The sequence below is a fragment of the Onychostoma macrolepis genome, chromosome 25 (genome assembly GCF_012432095.1).
Source record: "Onychostoma macrolepis isolate SWU-2019 chromosome 25, ASM1243209v1, whole genome shotgun sequence".
NCBI lineage: Eukaryota > Metazoa > Chordata > Actinopteri > Cypriniformes > Cyprinidae > Onychostoma > Onychostoma macrolepis.
The window spans coordinates 20,158,136-20,177,937 of NC_081179.1; the positions used below are offsets into that span (position 1 = coordinate 20,158,136).

A 19,802-nucleotide genomic window follows, 5' to 3' on the forward strand; every position below is an offset into this window, starting at 1 on the left:
ATAATATTGTTAAAATTATTGAAATATTATTTTGTTGTTGTTAATAATAATAATATTATTATTGTTGTTGTTGGTATATGTTAGATGAATATCATTTTATTCATATTATTACAATTATGATACTGAATTAAGACATTTTCACAATTATATTATTATAGTAATTGTCATCATCATCATCAATCATATTAAATACATATTTTATTATTAATATTACTAATACAATTATGATATTGAATTGAGATATTCGGACTGTGACAATATCATTGTTGTTGTTGATGATAATAATATATAATATAATTGTATTAATACTGTTAAAATTATGATACTGAATTGTGAGATTTTGACAGTGACATTATTATTGTATATTATTCTTATATATTACATAAATATGTTTTTAATTAATATTATTATTAAAATTATATTGAAGTGAATGAGATTTTGTTATTTGTTGTTGTTATTTTTATTATGATTAACAATATTTTTAATAAATGTTAAAAAAATGAAAAATAAAAATATTTTATTGTTAATAACTACATAAAATTCTAATATTGAATTAACGGATTTTGACATTGACATTAGTTTTGCTGATGATAATAATAATACATGTTGTTAGTATTAATAATAATACAAGTTATTATTAATATTAGTTAAATTATGATATTGAATAATAATAATTGAATATATTATTAGTATTATTAATGACATTGTCATTGAAATTAGACATTAAAATAATTTATAAATAATTACAAAATACATTAATTATTAAATGAATCTCTCTTTTTCAGAGTTTTGCAAAACGGTCTGGAGGTTGAGCGTTTAAGACTGAGAAACTTCTTTCACTACTATCACTCTAAAAGAGGCATGTGGAACTCACAGTCCAGTAAAACTCCTAAAGGATAAAAGCGAACCTCGCTGAGAGACTTCAAACTAACTCGGCACGAGAACGGGACCTTAAAGGACCAAACCGTTGTGTCTCTGGGACCCTTTCGTGAGGCCCGTCTCATATAGGAGGACCTGTGACACTGCCAAGCTGCTGTCCAAACTCAACACTCGAAAGAGACAGAGACTCATTCACCGAGTGTGTATTTGTATGTATCTCTGTCTGTTAGGTCAGAAGTGAAACTTGAGTGATTACTGAAGATTTAAAGGAAATGGAAATTGTTTCAATTTTACTCCAAGCTAGCAGCTCAGGCACTTTGGGTCACATAAATATGGTTTGCACTTAAGATATTACCTGCTGAAATGATTGTCTAAAGGTTTAGATGTGCGCTGGTACTTAGACGTCTGCTTTTATATAGCTGTAAATGTCACCTCCTGCTCAGATGTGATGCCTTCTTACACTTGAACTGTAAAAATTATCTGATATGTGGCGACTCCTTTTAAAGTCCTGCTGAACTTCTGGACACGACTGGACCAAGAACGGCCTGCTGAGCTATGAAATTCAAATTATTCGTCTTTGAATTTGTCTGTATGTCTGAGCTGCTTCCTTTCCTCGTTTCCGGTTGATTTCAAAAGAGGTTTAGTCTTTACGGGCTAGTTTCACAGATGCAGAAAAACCTTTCAGACTGCTGTTTTAGTCTGGGTTTTAGGCTAGACGTAAACTCTGTCCCATTGATGCAGTATCCATTTCTACAGAGTTTAACCGCGGGATAAAGATATTCTCCAGAAGCTGTGTGCCTTTCTTTGACTTAATTTAACAAGGCAGTCCATACAGGGTTGAGAAGGAGTCCTGGTGTGTAGCTGTCTGGGTTGTGTAAGTCCCTAAATAGCGTTGTTTTATGGAGATGAACGAGTAGTAGAACATGTTTAGAAAGAAAATAAATGTTTTTTAATCGAATTTTGGACTTGTCCAAAGTTTTCGCTATTGTTTGTTCCGTTTTTAAAGAAATGTTCCAGGTTCTTTTGTCTCTTGAAAGTGGATGTTTTACCACAGAAAATAAGTTTGACTCCTTTCCCAGTTTGTACAGACGAACAAAAATTGTGTTTACAGTAAAGGACATAAAACAGAAGTATATGGGGCACTAAATAGAACATTCTAGATGTTAACATGAGACAAATGTGGAAACATTATTCCAAGTGCTGTAAGAACCACATAAAGACGGTAAAGATGGCAAGTTACGCAAAAGATACTGGAAACTAACGTGACGTAACTATTAGTGAAATACTGTTTACATAAAGAAAATCCACCTTTGTCAGTATTCATCTGCCTTAAACTGTAGTACCATAGATAAAGTGTTTATACAGCTTTACAGCTCAAATAACACCTATTTTTCTGCGAAAATCGTTTTAAAAACAAAATATAGCTGTAGTTTCAGTTATTGCATAGTCTGGTATATCTTGCGCCATATACTTCCATTGTAAGTGCGTTACTGTAAATGTGATTTTTACAAACTAGACGAGTCGAAATGATTTTTGGTGATATTTGACAGCATTTTGTTTGACTACATATATTTGATGAAAAAAATGTTTTACACTGACACGGGCAGCTGGAGTGTATTAAATTATGTGTCATTATGTCACTGTAACTTACAAGCATCTGCAACATACAAACGACCGTGTTTACAAGCTGGCATACAATTTTGACGTGTTTTTATTTCATATCAGAAATACAGAGAGTTATAAAGTCCAACTTGTGCGTAAAACTTCTCCATTTAGGCTACTCTTTTAAAATGGTGATGTTTCTTTCTTCTATTCCTTCTCCTGGTTCGATGTTCTTTCTGGCTGCCTATTTAAAACAAAACGTAGACAGGACACTAATACATTACGCCTAATACAGGGATCTGCATTACAAGGTAATTTCTGTGAAATTGTTGTGTAGAAATTTTTCAGAATGTTTGCATTTTATTTTAACATTTTTGGGTTAATTTTTCTGAAAAATAAAGTTGAAAGTTGAAGCACCTCGAGTATGTTTGTTTTATTACACTTTTTGATCTTAGAAATAAGATTTATTATTATTTTTTTATTTTTTTAGCTCAACAGGCATAGCATCGCTTTAATGAGGTCGTAGGCAAACTATACATATTCTGTGCAATTTATGTCATTTTGGATAAAGTTCTGCGGCTTTCAAAGTTTAACGTAAGTATTTGAAAAATTTCGCATTACAGCATTCAACCACTAGAGGGAGTCCAAGTACAGCGTCACATCTGCAATTTATTATGCATTTCCATCTCCCATTATTCGCATTAACCCTTTTTTGCACAAGTCAAAAACGTTTTTGCGAATTAGGGCATTTTTATTCGAAATTCAGCATTTCCATCACTCGTTTCTGATGCTATACTTCAAAATGTGCATAAAAGCAGGGTGATGGAAACATAGGTGAAAGCTGCACTTTAAAAGTCATAGCAAATCCACCGCCCATATATCTTTTACTGCACATTCTTCTTTTAGCTTAAGTACACTCTAAATCACGACTGTATTACACAAGTCTGAACATGAGGCAATGAGAACAGTCAAACTCTGATTCATAAACCCAAAAATAGGCCTTAGGTAATGATTCAGAGTGTGAGATTATGGGTCAAGTATTGGTGTATAATCTTACTGTGGGTGTTAATACAGTTCTTAGCAGTGCAGACAATCTCAATATTGTGAATCTCCTTAAAGTAATAAAAAATGTAAACTATTAAGACAAATGCTCGTTCACTCTGATCTATACCATGATTATATCTTTATATTAAAGGCTCACACTAATGCTGATAACTAGGCTATAGGCTACTGTATCTACATTTTAATAATTCAGCAACACAACTAATGATCTCGTTGGAATCGAACAGAACAGTTTGTTTTTCCAAGAAACATTAAGAGCCAATCACAATCCACCCAGCTTTAGCTGGAGCATTTAAGCGCAGATGAAAAAACTGCAGCGCACGCAATTAACAGAATATTACCATTGTGGGCAGAGGCGGACAAAATACACAACTCCATTACTTGAGTGAAAGTACAGATACTGCTGGTCAAATATTACCTTTACAGGTAAAAGTTGTAAAGACAGATTTTTACTTAAGTAAATGTACAGAAGTACTTGCTTTTAAAAGTACTTAAGTACCAAAAGTACATTTCCTTTTTTATGTCAAAGCAGTCAAAAAAGTTTTATTATTGTTGTACGTAATACTTGCAATACTTCTGAAGCAACTTACAATACATTATACCTACTGAATACACTGACATCTTTGAAATAAAGAGCTTTTAGAATGTTAAAAACCTATTGGGAAAAAACTAAAGAAAAACAAAACAAAACAAAAACATATTTAACACCCCTACCTACCCCCACAAAAGCAGGATGGTAGTGATCTCACACAGCTCTGACAGTGTGTGCACACATCTATGTGTAGCCATTCATCCACATTTGAACAGAGTGGACAGTGAAATCCTGTAAATACAGAGTGATAGAAAAAAAAAAAAAAATCAAACCTGCTTTAAAACCCAGCAACACAACTGTAGCTGTATAACTTTACAACAGCAACACTGCTTTAACAAAAAAGCAAAACAGCAAGACTTATTTAACATCAAATCAAAAAGATTAAAAATGCTGTCTAATCGCTCTCGCAGTACTTTGATGTCACACACAGAACGGTCTGTGCAGTGCATGCTTCAAGTCCAACACCTATTGTGTTTTATTAGAAGGCGCACAACAGTTCTTCTGTGGATTTATATGTAATATTTTCACTTACACAATTTAGCCAAATCAGAAATTATTGTGTCTAATATATACCACAATATTAACATTTTAGGCTATTATTGAATTGTTGTAAATAAATATCACATTTGCAACTGGTCAGTGTTCAAAAAATGCTGGGAAATCACTTCATGTAGCCCTACATGAGTGATTACTGATAAACTGTCTGAATAAAAGTCACGTTTTAGAGAAGAAAAAAAAAATCACCCACTGACTTTCAAAGCTACTACACAGTAATGCCTTTCTACTTTGAGGACCTTGATAGAAATGTAGTGGAGTGAAAAGTACAATAGTTGTCTTTCAAATATAGTGAAGTTAAAGTCATAAGTTTCCCGAAAAAAATAATACACTCAAAAAGTGTACTTAAGTACAATTAGTCCATGGACCAAGCCAGAATTTGGTACCACCTAAGGTGGCAAAATCTCTTTGATACCAGTTTGTTTGTAGAGTCCATATAAGTACTCTGAAACATGGTAACCATTTCAAATGAGTAGCTTTACTAATCTTTTGGGACAATCATTATTTTTGCCATTATCGTCCTACAGTATCTGCACAGCAGGTTTGTATGAAGTCTATTGTAAGAGGTAGCCACACATGCTATATGTTGATTTTTCAGGACAGTCAGGGCTATCCAGATCTGCCATAATTTGACATGATATTTGTTGTATACGTTTTATATTAGCCTTCACATTAAAGAAAACTATTTTTTGCATCTATTAAATTGTTATATTTGTATATCTATCTCAAAAGATATTGATGTTAGGGGTATCTTTTCAGATGTGGATAGACAAGACTGTCTGTAATCTGGTGATATCAGAACCATGATGGTGAGACAATCCATGACCTAGAAATTTGAAAAAATATGTATGAACTGTATATGAAATAGTATATTATGCAACAACAACGACTGGTGCTAGTTTCAAAACCAGATTACTCCACCATACTTTGTTGTACAGATAAGCCACTAGCATCATCTGAAAAGGTGAGTCCTGCTGTTTATTTTGATATGTGTTACCCTTGGAGGCTACAAGCACTTCACGACTTATTCAGCTATGACTCAACTGTGTGAAAATGAGTGAAGAAATGACCAATGATTGCAACTTTGTTTAATTTGATGCATTTTCAAATCAAGATTACTCCGACCATCTTTGTTCCACTCTTTCATACCTGTTTTATACAATAACAACTTCGTGAGTAATTAAAAAACAAAGATTGATGAGTGTGTGGAGATGCAGAGATGGAAGTAGTGCAAGACGGCTGAAATTTCATGTGATTTCCAAACCAGATTACTTTCAGATGTGCACAGACTAGCACATAGCATCATTGGAAACGGCTAGTCCTGATGCTACTTTTAGCACCACATATTTACATATTCCTTGTTCTTGATATACCGGTATTTCTGTTATTTCATGTCAGAATGTCATTATGAAGCAGCAGAAAGAATGGCGCTCTATAAAGTTTTTGCATACATTAGGGAAGGACTGATTGAACATCCTACAGTGGTACCATTCACAGACCTGACCTCTAAACTGGTGACAGAAATGGCTGAATGTGGTGTAACACAAGTGGCACCTTCTACAAAGAAGCACCTACGTTGCACGGTTGGAGCTGAATTTGGTGAATCTTTACACATCATACCAAATTACAAAGGAAAGCTGTTGGTATACCCTGACGATTTGACAATGGATGAACTTGTAAAGGTTTGCCAGAAACTAAAAGATGAACTGAAGGAGCACAAATCAAGCATTAGCGAAGACATCATATCGCAAGTGGCACTGAAGATCAGAGATGATATTCCTCAAGACAAGATATTACTCAAGCATGGCCACCACATGCGTCAGATCTTGAGATGATGAACAGCACTCCTACATCTCTAGTGGCGTTTCTTCAGACACTCCTAACAGGTTCATCCAAAGTAGGTAATAACCCATCCCAGAGGGTGCAAAGGCTCACAGCTTCATTCAGCCAAGACCTAGTTTATGCTGTTACTTGCGGCAAAGTCAAGCCTACAAAACATATTGCGTTGCCCTTTGCTGTCAAGTCACTCACTGGAAATGTGGAACTGATAAAGATACTTAATAGACTCGGCCATGGTGTTTCATATTCTCAGGTAGAAGCAGCAAGTGCAGATGCCATCCCCATTCAATGTTGTGAATGCCATTCACAACATTGGCGAGGGACAATATAGACAGACTAGAGGAGACAATCAGTGGTGAAGGGACATCACATAGAGTGAATGGAATTGCTGTGCAAACAAAGCCTATTGCTGATCATCCTGCAGAGACCAGAGCTTTGCCTTGCATCCCCAAAACCAAGAAGAGAAGCATTGAAGCAGTAGAGATGGTAATTCCCATTTACAATGCAGGAGAGCGTGCCAATCCTCCTGTTATACAGACGGTTGACACTGATCATGCCTCCTTTCTACATGATGCAGCAGACAGAAACCACATGCGGCTAATGGCTCGTCTTTCCAACAAAGATGTTTGCAGCTGGACTGGGTTCAACATCCTCACCCACAATGACACAAGTGTACAAGAAGACAGGCTATTTGCCCACAATCAATGCTCCTGCTACACAGTTATCAACAGTACATACTGCAAGCTTCCTGACTGTTCCTGTCTTGCCAACAAATTAAAGTGCACAGAAATGTGCAAGCTACCTGCAGCAATCAGAGGGAGGAGGATACTGATGTCATGAAACTAGTTGAATATGATGATGATGATGAATAAACAGAAACAGTTTGCGATGACCAAATAAGTTCAAGGTAGAATCATGTTGTTTTTCTTTGTATGACATGTTCTGGCTCAAATAAAGTTACAAGATATTTTCATTCTTTGGCTCAACGGTTAGTGTCATTGAAGGCTGATTTCTGTGACAAAGCTACCACTAACAAATGTTGTAATATCATCTAGAGATATGGACTTGAAAAAATTTAAAAAATCTAACTAGAATTTGCCACCTTGGGTGGTACCAATTAGTGAAAAATGTGACCTGGGCCCATGGACTAAATACTAAAGTAAAATGTACCTGGTTACTGTCCGCCTCTGTTTGTGATGTAAACTTCCCTCCGCGCCTTCTGTAAAACCGCAGGCAATCTAAATGGTTGCCATGACAACTTAAAACGCTGACTGCTGTTCTCTGCTGTCATAAAAGCACTTGAATATTATATTTAGTTTAGCTAATATGTTTCATTTTATCTCTTTTTTGTAATAATTGTAATATTTAAAGCAGATGTGTTGTCTTAAAACAAATTTCAGCCAATGAGATCAGTGGGTGTGGTCCATTGTTAAAGTCATTATGATCGCTGCATTCCATTAGAAGGTGAGTCTATGGCTACGTTCACACTTGTCAGTTTTTGGGATTGACAACCGCATACAGGTGTGAGTCTCGATATGTCTCGTTCACACAGCCGCTTACAGTTGTGTTTAGAATTGCTTAGAATACTGTATGTATGAACGTGCAACGGGAGTCAAGCCCGTACCAGTACCATAGCGACAGTGACCAAAGTAAAATCAAAGATGGCGGCGTCCATAAAACGGAAAGTCTTATCACTTTCTGACACGACAAGAGTCCAATCTAGCCGCGAGTTCTTCCGTCAAATCTTCATTAACCGACAGCGGCTTTTAAACTTGAATCGCGCGCAGAACAAAAAACTGACAGGAGCGGCTCCGGTGGAAAACTGACTGGATCTCAAACTTTAACATGACACAGCTCATTACTCTGTCACGTTAAGTACCGCAGTAAAGATAGTTTGCGGTTCGATATTCAGATTTCTTTTGGCTATTAATACGCAGTGCGCTGTCATAGACACGCAAATAATACTGAATGACATTCTCCATGATTTGTGAATTCAGTTTACAGTGTCCTCCGGGCCGAAATCGGGTTTTTTTTTCGTAGGGATCCTTAATATTATAATGGCTATAGCTCCAAAAATTGGACACTTGGAAGACTGAAAACGGTGTCATCTTCACCAGCTTGATCTGTGAATTTTTTCACAGAAAAGCTTTTGTCCACAGACCCCTTGGTAAGTCCGCTATAAGGAAAGTGAAAGATAGGCGTTCTTCATGTTTAAACGTCTACTGCCAAATAAACACGCAGATGGCTGGAATAAAAATTATTGTTTTAGCTCGAGTTCGATTTGTGAAAACTTTCACAATCGCATTTTATCGCGTGGCAGTGTTTCTCTTTGCTCTGGCCCCTTTTCTTGTATAACAATGTTATATGGCGCTATTGAATAAAGGGTCATAAGTCTAAAAATATAGTCTAAATGTTTTTTAGCCAAAAACATATATGAAATATATGTTGCAAACAAGGAAGCTGAATGAAAAATATTTTGTTAATAAAATAAATATATTTAGTTTCAACTTTTACATACCAAAGCATATTTCTAAATGGGTTTTTCAGGGGCAAGAAAATGCATTTTGATGGACTGTCAAATGCTTTTAAACATATATATTTCTGTATTTAAAATACATTTTCAAAAATATATAAAAAAAAATAAAATAAATGGCCCAAGACGTATTGGTAGAAAATATATTTAAGTAAATATATTTTTTAATTAAAAATATATTTTAAATAATATATTATATATTTAATATATATTTATTATTGTATATTTGTTGTATGTATTTACCATATAGGTAAATATATGTTATTTAAGGCAATATAGCAATTTTTCTTTTACATTTTTTGTATGCTTTTTATTTAAATGTATTTAAAATGTAAAAATATATTTTCAAAGATATACAAATTTGGGTCAGCTGACCTCCTCTGAGTCATGTACATCACTATTCTGATCAGTGAAAACTTTCTGAGGTAAGCACGGGTCAGCTGACCCTTCCTGGGTCACTAACATCACTATTCTGATCTGTGAAAACTGTGAAAACTTTCTGAGATCAGCACGGGTCAGCTGACCTTCTCTGGGTCACTAACATCACTATTCTGATCTGTGAAAACCGTGAAAACTTTCTGAGATCAGCACGGGTCAGCTGACCCTTCTCTGGGTCACTAACATCACTATTCTGATCTGTGAAAACTTTCTGAGATCAGCACGGGTCAGCTGACCCTTCTCTGTCACTAACATCACTATTCTGATCTGTGAAAACTTTCTGAGGTAGTACATGTCAGCTGACCCTTCTCTGGGACACTAACATCACTATTCTGACCTGTGAAAACTTTCACAGTTCAGCACGGGTCAGCTGACCCTTCCTGGGTCACTAACATCACTATTCTGATCTGTGAAAACTTTCTGAGATCAGCACGGGTCAGCTGACCCTTCCTGGGTCACTAACATCACCATTCTGATCTGTGAAAACTTTCTGAGGTAAGCACGGGTCAGCTGACCCTTCCCTGTCACTAACATCACTATTCTGACCTGTGAAAACTTTCACAGTTCAGCACGGGTCAGCTGAGTTTCCCGCGTCAGAAAGTTTTCACAGTTTTCACAGATCTGAATAGTGATGTTAGTGACCCAGGAAGGGTCAGCTGACCCATACTGAACTGTGAAAGTTTTCACAGATCAGAATAGTGATGTTAGTGACCCAGGAAGGGTCAGCTGACCGCACTGAACTGTGAAAGTTTTCACAGATCAGAATAGTAATGTTAGTGACCCAGAGAAGGGTCAGCTGACCCATACTGAACTGTGAAAGTTTTCACAGTTTTCACAGATCAGAATAGTTATGTTAGTGACCCAGAGAAGGGTCAGCTGAGTTTCCCGCGCCAGAAAGTTTTCACAGTTTTCACAGATCAGAATAGTGATGTTAGCGACCCAGAGAAGGGTCAGCTGAGTTTCCCGCGTCAGAAAGTTTTCACAGATCAGAATAGTGATGTTAGTGACCCAGGAAGGGTCAGCTGACACGTACTTACCTCAGAAAGTTTTCACAGATCAGAATAGTGATGTTAGTGACCCAGGGAAGGGTCAGCTGACCCATACTGAACTGTGAAAGTTTTCACAGATCAGAATAGTGATGTTAGTGACCCAGGAAGGGTCAGCTGACCGCACTGAACTGTGAAAGTTTTCACAGATCAGAATAGTAATGTTAGTGACCCAGAGAAGGGTCAGCTGACCCATACTGAACTGTGAAAGTTTTCACAGTTTTCACAGATCAGAATAGTTATGTTAGTGACCCAGGGAAGGGTCAGCTGACCTGCACTGAACTGTGAAAGTTTTCACAGTTTTCACAGATCAGAATAGTGATGTTAGTGACCCAGAGAAGGGTCAGCTGACCCGCATTTACCTCAGAAAGTTTTCACAGTTTTCACAGATCAGAATAGTGATGTTAGTGACCCAGAGAAGGGTCAGCTGACACGTACTTACCTCAGAAAGTTTTCACAGATCAGAATAGTGATGTTAGTGACCCAGGAAGGGTCAGCTGACACGCATTACCTCAGAAAGTTTTCACAGATCAGAATAGTGATGTTAGTGACCCAGGGAAGGGTCAGCTGACCCGTACTACCTCAGAAAGTTTTCACAGATCAGAATAGTGATGTTAGTGACCCAGGGAAGGGTCAGCTGACCTGCACTGAACTGTGAAAGTTTTCACAGGTCAGAATAGTGATGTTAGTGACCCAGGAAGGGTCAGCTGACCCATACTGAACTGTGAAAGTTTTCACAGGTCAGAATAGTGATGTTAGTGACCCAGGAAGGGTCAGCTGACCCGCACTGAACTGTGAAAGTTTTCACAGATCAGAATAGTGATGTTAGTGACCCAGGGAAGGGTCAGCTGACCCGTACTTACCTCAGAAAGTTTTCACAGATCAGAATAGTGATGTTAGTGACCCAGGGAAGGGTCAGCTGACACGCACTTACCTCAGAAAGTTTTCACAGGTCAGAATAGTGATGTTAGTGACCCAGGAAGGGTCAGCTGACCCGTGCTGAACTGTGAAAGTTTTCACAGGTCAGAATAGTGATGTTAGTGACCCAGGAAGGGTCAGCTGACCCGTGCTGAACTGTGAAAGTTTTCACAGGTCAGAATAGTGATGTTAGTGACCCAGGAAGGGTCAGCTGACCCGTACTACCTCAGAAAGTTTTCACAGATCAGAATAGTGATGTTAGTGACCCAGGAAGGGTCAGCTGACCCGTACTGAACCTCAGAAAGTTTTCACAGATCAGAATAGTGATGTTAGTGACCCAGGGAAGGGTCAGCTGACCGTACTGAACTGTGAAAGTTTTCACAGGTCAGAATAGTGATGTTAGTGACCCAGGAAGGGTCAGCTGACCCGTGCTTACCTCAGAAAGTTTTCACAGATCAGAATAGTGATGTTAGTGACCAAGGGTAGGGTCAGCTGACCCACTGAACTGTGAAAGTTTTCACAGGTCAGAATAGTGATGTTAGTGACCCAGGAAGGGTCAGCTGACTGCACTGAACTGTGAAAGTTTTCACAGGTCAGAATAGTGATGTTAGTGACCCAGGAAGGGTCAGCTGACCCGTACTGAACTGTGAAAGTTTTCACAGATCAGAATAGTGATGTTAGTGACCCAGGGAAGGGTCAGCTGACACGTACTTACCTCAGAAAGTTTTCACAGATCAGAATAGTGATGTTAGTGACCCAGGAAGGGTCAGCTTGACCCGTACTGAACTGTGAAAGTTTTCACAGGTCAGAATAGTGATGTTAGTGACCCAGGGAAGGGTCAGCTGACCCGTACTGAACTGTGAAAGTTTTCACAGATCAGAATAGTGATGTTAGTGACCCAGGGAAGGGTCAGCTGACCCGTACTGAACCTCAGAAAGTTTTCACAGATCAGAATAGTGATGTTAGTGACCCAGGGAAGGGTCAGCTGACCCGTGCTTACCTCAGAAAGTTTTCACAGATCAGAATAGTGATGTTAGTGACCCAGGAAGGGTCAGCTGACCATTACTTACCTCAGAAAGTTTTCACAGGTCAGAATAGTGATGTTAGTGACCCAGGAAGGGTCAGCTGACCCACTGAACTGTGAAAGTTTTCACAGATCAGAATAGTGATGTTAGTGACCCAGGGAAGGGTCAGCTGACCCGCACTGAACTGTGAAAGTTTTCACAGATCAGAATAGTGATGTTAGTGACCCAGGGAAGGGTCAGCTGACCCGTACTTACCTCAGAAGGTTTTCACAGATCAGAATAGTGATGTTAGTGACCAAGGGTAGGGTCAGCTGACCCGTACTGAATTGTGAAAGTTTTCACAGATCAGAATAGTGATGTTAGTGACCCAGGGTAGGGTCAGCTGACCCGTACTTACCTCAGAAAGTTTTCACAGATCAGAATAGTGATGTTAGTGACCCAGGAAGGGTCAGCTGACCCGACTTACCTCAGAAAGTTTTCACAGGTCAGAATAGTGATGTTAGTGACCCAAGGAAGGGTCAGCTGACCCGTACTGAACTGTGAAAGTTTTCACAGATCAGAATAGTGATGTTAGTGACCCAGGGAAGGGTCAGCTGACCCGTACTTACCTCAGAAGGTTTTCACAGATCAGAATAGTGATGTTAGTGACCCAGGGTAGGGTCAGCTGACCCGTACTGAATTGTGAAAGTTTTCACAGATCAGAATAGTGATGTTAGTGACCCAGGGTAGGGTCAGCTGACCCGTACTTACCTCAGAAAGTTTTCACAGATCAGAATAGTGATGTTAGTGACCCAGGAAGGGTCAGCTGACCCGCACTTACCTCAGAATTTTTTCACAGGTCAGAATAGTGATGTTAGTGACCCAGGAAGGGTCAGCTGACCCGTGCTGAACTGTGAAAGTTGTCACAGATCACAATAGTGATGCACATGACTCAGAGCAGGGTCAGCTGACCCAAATTTGTTTATCTTTGAAAAATATTTTTACATTTTAAATACATTTTAAATAAAAAACATACAAAAATGTAAAAAGAAAAATGCTATATTGCCTTAAATAACATATATTTACCTATATTTAGGTAAATAATACATACATCAAATATATAATAATAAATATATTAATATATAATATGTAATTAATATATTTTTAAATTTAAAAAATATTTACTTAAATATATTTTCTACCAATACGTCTTGGGCCATTTATTTTATTTTTTTGTATATTTTTGAAAATGTATTTTAAATACAGAAATATATATTTTTAAAAGCATTTGACAGTCCAACAAAATGCATTTTCTTGCCCCTGAAAAACCCAATTTAGAAATATGCTTTGGTATGTAAAGGTTGAAACTAAATATATGTATTTTATTAACAAAATATTTTTCATTCAGCTTCCTTGTTTGCAACATATATTTCATATATGTTTTTGGCTAAAAAACATTTAGACTATATTTTTAGAATTATGACCCGTTATTCAATAGCGCCATATAACATTGTTATACAAGAAAAGGGGCCAGAGCAAAGAGAAACACTGCCACGCGATAAAATGCGATTGTGAAAGTTTTCACAAATCGAACTCGAGCTAAAACAATAATTTTTTATTCCAGCCATCTGCGTGTTTATTTGGCAGTAGACGTTTAAACATGAAGAACGCCTATCTTTCACTTTCCTTATAGCGGACTTACCAAGGGTTCAGGACAAAAGCTTTTCTGTGAAAAATTCACAGATCAAGCTGGTGAAGATGACACCGTTTTCAGTCTTCCAAGTGTCCAATTTTTGGAGCTATAGCCATTATAAAATTAAGGATCCCTACGAAAAAAAAACCCGATTTCGGCCCGGAGGACACTGTAAACTGAATTCACAAATCATGGAGAATGTCATTCAGTATTATTTGCGTGTCTATGACAGCGCACTGCGTATTAATAGCCAAAAGAAATCTGAATATCGAACCGCAAACTATCTTTACTGCGGTACTGTAAGTTACCGAAAACACATGAAAACACGTAACACACACGGTAGACGCGCGTTTGTGCAGCGGCTCTCTCTCGCGCAGTCCTGTTCCGTTCACACAGCGCGTGTGTTCCGAGAATGCGGTTATGAATCCTGAAAATGTACGGGTCTGAGCTCGGTTACAGCATGGGACATTCTAAAACGCTTAACGTGAAAAACGCTTAAAGTGGCTTAACGTACTTAAACATCGACCAGGGAAACCCAAATTTCTGTCAAACCTTACTTGTAATAAACACTAACTACTGTCAAAAAAACGAGCCCTTATTCCACAGATAAAGTGAATAATTTCACGTTAAGCGTTTTCTCCCCCATATAAGTCCATTGTAAGGAAACAGCTTAACGTACCTTAACAACGACCGGGGAAAACCAAATTTCTGTCAAATTGTATTTATAATAAACACTTTCTGCTGTCAAAAAAAGAGCTCTTATTCATCGTATAAAGTGAATAATATCACGTTAAGCTGTTTCCTTATAATGGACTTCTATGGTAGAGAACGCGTAACATTAAATTATTCACTTTAGACGCTGAATAAGAGCTCGTTTTTTTGACAGCAGAAAGTGTTTATCATAAGTAAAATTTGACAGAAATTTGGTTTTCCCCGGTCGTTGTTAAGGTACGTTAAGCCACGTTTTTCACGTTAAGCGTTTTAGAATGTCCCTACAGAATGCGGTTGTCATGCCCGTAAATAACCGTGTGTGAACGTAACCGTATTAAGGACTCAAATACAGGACTGACAACCGTATTCTGCTGCTGTGTGAACGTGGCTATATGAGTGAAGAATCAGGCATTTTGTGGCGAGTTTTGGTAAGTGATCGTGAGTATCCTCTTTACACTTTGGACATCTTAATTTTATTTTAATTTTATCAATATTTTCATAACTTGGAGAAAAAAAACTGCTCTGTGTATTGAGATCAATAAACAGGCTACACAGTGTTGGTCCGTGTGGGAATTTTCAGATATGTAAGTTAATAATGATTAAAACATTGACTGATTTAAGCAATTAGATTTTAAAAAATATATATATATAATTGCTGATAATTATGCTCCCATACACAGATGATATCCTCCTATATTCTTGATATTTATTGACGCATAATCTCTGCATCAGCACAACACTTTTCAGTATATTATATCAACAGAACCAATCCTTTTACTTTACTTTATTTAGTTTTTAATTTTTACCCAACAAACGGATACTGGTAAACATAGTCCCGTTTGTGATGTTATCGTCGCAAACGATCTAAAGTAGGTCTAATTAAAAAACTAGCCTATAGGCTACCAAGATATATTAAAAACAGTTCTTCTTGACATGTGAAACAACACTATATATTGAACATTAAACAAATGAAATTGCTTACCTTTTTGGAGCTGATAATTTCCTCCCAAAAATGAAATGGTCTCTTCCTCAGGATAACTGTCAAAACTGTATTTTTTTTCTCAGTCCCTTCATTCCAGCAGTGGCCCGCCTGTGACAAAATGAACTCGGGCCGAATGTAAATTATAGTTTGTAAATTAATAAAAAACTCAGCTGATGGACATCCGCTCTGTATACACTGTAAAAAATAAATAAATAAATAAAACAACCAACTTCCAGGCTCTTATATGTTTACTGAACTCAACTGTTTACCTTTCTGTTTCTGTCACAGTGTTTACAGATAGAAAGACAAAGTCAGTGTTGTGCATTGTTCACTTATTTGGATCATATTTTACAATCACGTCGAACATCAACATGAGTATGTCAACAATCCCCACCAGTTTTCCTGAGAGTGCAGTGCAGTCCTCATCTCCTGAGCTCTCAGATGAGCTCACCACTGCCCTCGCCACAGGGCGGAGGTGGGCAATAATGGAGGTTTCTTCTCCTATCTGAAGAGCCGGGGTATGGGGACCTCACCTCAGTGCAGTGGTGGGGAACAATGGAGTCTTCAGTGATGAATCTGAAAAGGCTGAGTCTCCACCCTCAGGCTTCCCAGATACAACACTGAAGACCAAGGAGCCGTGGAGGCAGAAGAAGACACAGGGTGCACCCGTGCCTCTCAGGTCCCAACAGGGAGCACCTGTGCCTGCCTATACCAAGAAGAGGGACCACACCTCATCCCTTGTCTTTAGTGATGCATCTGACAAGGCTGAGTCTCCGCACTCAGGCTTCTCAGATGCAACAATTAAGACCACAGAGCACTAGAGGAAGTGGAGGCAAAAATAAGCCTCAGGGAGCACCTGTGCTTGTTGGGTCTGAGAAGGCTAAGTGTGGGGATTCAGTATTCTCAAACGAAATACTGAGGACCACTAAGCAAGGGAAGGCAACAGCAAAGGAAGTGGAGGCAGAAGAAGCCTCAGGTAGCACCTGAGCCTGCCGGGTCCCCACAGGGACCACCTGTGACCACTGGCTCCCAACGAAGAGGAAAGCTCAGGATCCCTGAGTATCTGAGGATCCCTATATGCTGCAGCATCTCCTCGAGCCTCTCCTGTACAATGTCTACCCATGTCTTCCAAATCCCCACAGGAACCCTGTGCATGCCGGGACCCCATGGGGAGCAGGAGCGCTTGCCATGTCTCCACCGGCAGAGGCAGTGCCTGCGCCTGCTGAGCCTCCGAAAGGAGCAGCAGAGCCCTCCAGGACCATGAACACAAGAAAACTGAGGCTCACTGAACATCAAACCATGCCTGTCTCTGCCACCCCGAGATAACCCTTGCCCTTCAGGACCTCAACAGTAGCGCCTGTGAATTCTGGGACCCTACATGTGACCAAAAGTTCCCCACAACAGGGAGCACATTCCAGAATCACAGAGCAGCAGAGGCAGAAGCGGAGGGAGCTTTGGAGACAGCATCAGAGACAGCGGAAGCGGAAGAAAGCATCAGTAAGTTCCTTCCATCTCTTGTTTCATTCCAAACATTAAACACTACCTTCACCTAAGCTACTATATTGTCTAGGTCGTCCATCCAAAATGATAGAAATATATATCTTTAGATGTAAGAAGCACTCCTTAAACCTGCCCAGCATTACATGATTATGTCTGTTCCTTCAACAGGACAATGTACTAGATGTGTGTGACCTACCTCCAAAGAAAAAAATACTGAGTGTGGAAATCAACAAGGTGCAGCTGAAGCTCTAACTGTGGAGGCAGAAGCATCAAGCCCCTCGGATAAACACTTCACACCTGAACTAGAGAACTCTGAGCCTCAGCTCACCTTGAAGATGGTAAGTCCCTCTCTGTCTCTCTTAGACTTATTTAAAAACACTAAATCTACTGTTTCCTGTATACTCTATATTAATGAATCTGGGACACCTTTTCAGTTCATAACCCCCTTCCATATTGAAATAGTAGAAGCAATATGTCTTTAGATTTTCTAAGAATCACTCATTAAATTATTAAATCATTATGTCTGTTTCTTCAACAGGACCCTGCAGATGTGGACCAGCGGTCAACTACAGAAAAAAAGGAGCGCATGGCAAACAAAATCAAAGACCAGCAGTTGGGGCCAAACGACTTAAAGCATTTGTGTAGTATATTAATATGTTTAATGGAGTATTTGTAAATATTTAATGTTTGTATATTTTGTGTTTGTATGTGTTTAATATGGTTGTATGCATAATAAAAAAATTAATAAAATACAATCGGTGTATTTAATTATTTATCAAAGACAACACACATCTATAAACACTAAGTTAATGTAGATAATTTTTGGGGGGTGTCAGCCCCAGAACATTTTCTACCTTACTTCCATCAATGGGTCTTTTGTATGCAAAAAAAAAATACAATGTAAAATACAATGTACCAAACCGTTAAACTGTAAATCTCTAAATATGTATTCATATATATATATATATTATTTTATTATTATTTTTTTAATTATACTGTATATTTACATAAACTAAGAATCTGTTTGTTTGATTGGCAGCTGACATATTCAGAAAAGACATTTTGAAAATAATGTTTAAATATATATATGAAGAGTTTATTTGCAAAAACACCATTTTTACAAATTTTCAAAAATCATGTTTTTTGGAAAAAAAAAAAATCAGTTTTATTGTTTTATTGTTTTATTGTTAGGTAGCTGGGGGTTTTTTTAAAGTTATTTTTTAACCTAGTCAAAATAACCCAACTGCAGTTTGATTGAGATTAATTGGAGTTATCTGTTTTTGCAAATGAACTCTTCATATATATATATATATATATATATGTTCTGAAATACTGCTGACAAACTCTTGACCTTTGCTGAAATTGACATTGCATTTCTCAATCACTAGAGGGCGCCACTATATAATTTGGTATGTAACGTAGTTTTTCTTGGTTTATTAAAATACACATAAAGGCAGTCACCATCTATTCACATAATATTGTAACCTGAAACCTAGAAAAATCTTTATAAATAATGAAAGCTTAGTATTAGTATAATATAAAGTCCTTCAATCGCTACAAGCTATGCCCATAGAACGTTTCTAAGTGTTGTGAGTCATTATTTTGTTTACATGAACCTCCTCTCACGGCTTTACTGAGCACAGTTGCACTCCTCCAGTACAGGATGACATTATGTTTGTCTTGACAGATGATGTAATGTTGACATTGTGCACAAACCTGCCCCACCCGTCTACACTGTTCTGGTAAATTCTTTCATTTATCTTTCTTTTTTTCTTTGTCTTTTTGTTCTTTATTGAATAACTGTAATAATAGTAGGCTACATGTTCTCTATTCTCTAATAATACACTATCCTACTATTATGTCTACAACTAAGACTCATTTTGTCTGAGAGGTGAATATCAGTTGTGTTTTGTAGAGAAAGAGATAGGCTACAACTTTATTGTAACTTTCATAGTTACGTTAATAATAGTTATTAATACAAATTATAGGAGTGTATATGTGTGTGTGTGTGTGTGTGTAATAGTGCTGTCAAATAATTCATCGTGATTAATCGCATCCAAAATAAAAGTTTTTGTTTACATAATATATGTGTGTACTGTGAATATTTTGAAAATATTTACATGTATTTATATTCATATATAATATAAACATAACATTTTTCTTAAATATATACATGCATGTGTGTATTTATATATACATAATAAATATACACAGTACACACATACATATTATGCAAACAAAAACTTTTATTTTGGATATGATTAATCGCAATTAATCGTTTGACAGCACAAATAAATATACACACACACACACACACACACACACATATACACTATTATTAACATAACTATGAAAGTAATGAAAGTAAAGTAATATATAATGAAAACATTATTCTATTTGAAGACACTTTAATCACTTTAATGATATTAAATAATGATATTTGCTAAT

The 19,802-nt window shown here is 37.4% G+C and overlaps 1 protein-coding gene and 1 long non-coding RNA gene across 10 annotated transcripts in view; both read left to right on the forward strand.

The window, feature by feature from the left end:
• b4galnt4a (beta-1,4-N-acetyl-galactosaminyl transferase 4a) overlaps positions 1-2,914 on the forward strand; it is a 181,130-nt gene extending 178,216 nt beyond the window's left edge. For 4 of the 7 annotated variants that reach the window (XM_058767447.1, XM_058767446.1, XM_058767444.1 and 1 more), the window contains exon 20: positions 786-2,913. In XM_058767447.1, coding sequence (XP_058623430.1) covers positions 786-900 — 115 coding nt within the window. In that variant the 3' untranslated portion in view covers positions 901-2,913. Of the gene's footprint in view, positions 1-785 lie in introns of all 7 variants that reach the window. The other 3 variants (XM_058767441.1, XM_058767442.1, XM_058767443.1) reach the window with 1 other exon arrangement.
• Positions 2,915-7,950: 5,036 nt separating this feature from the next.
• Positions 7,951-18,063, forward strand: LOC131534718 (uncharacterized). 3 transcript variants are annotated; one of them, XR_009269424.1, is made up of 4 exons: positions 7,951-7,993; positions 16,997-17,351; positions 17,523-17,692; positions 17,893-18,063. It is a non-coding gene; the product is annotated as an uncharacterized LOC131534718 (long non-coding RNA). The 3 variants fall into 3 exon arrangements; XR_009269425.1 differs by lacking the exon at positions 7,951-7,993 and adding an exon at positions 15,149-15,300; XR_009269423.1 differs by lacking the exon at positions 7,951-7,993 and having other exon boundaries at positions 16,716-17,351.
• Positions 18,064-19,802: the final 1,739 nt, after the last annotated feature.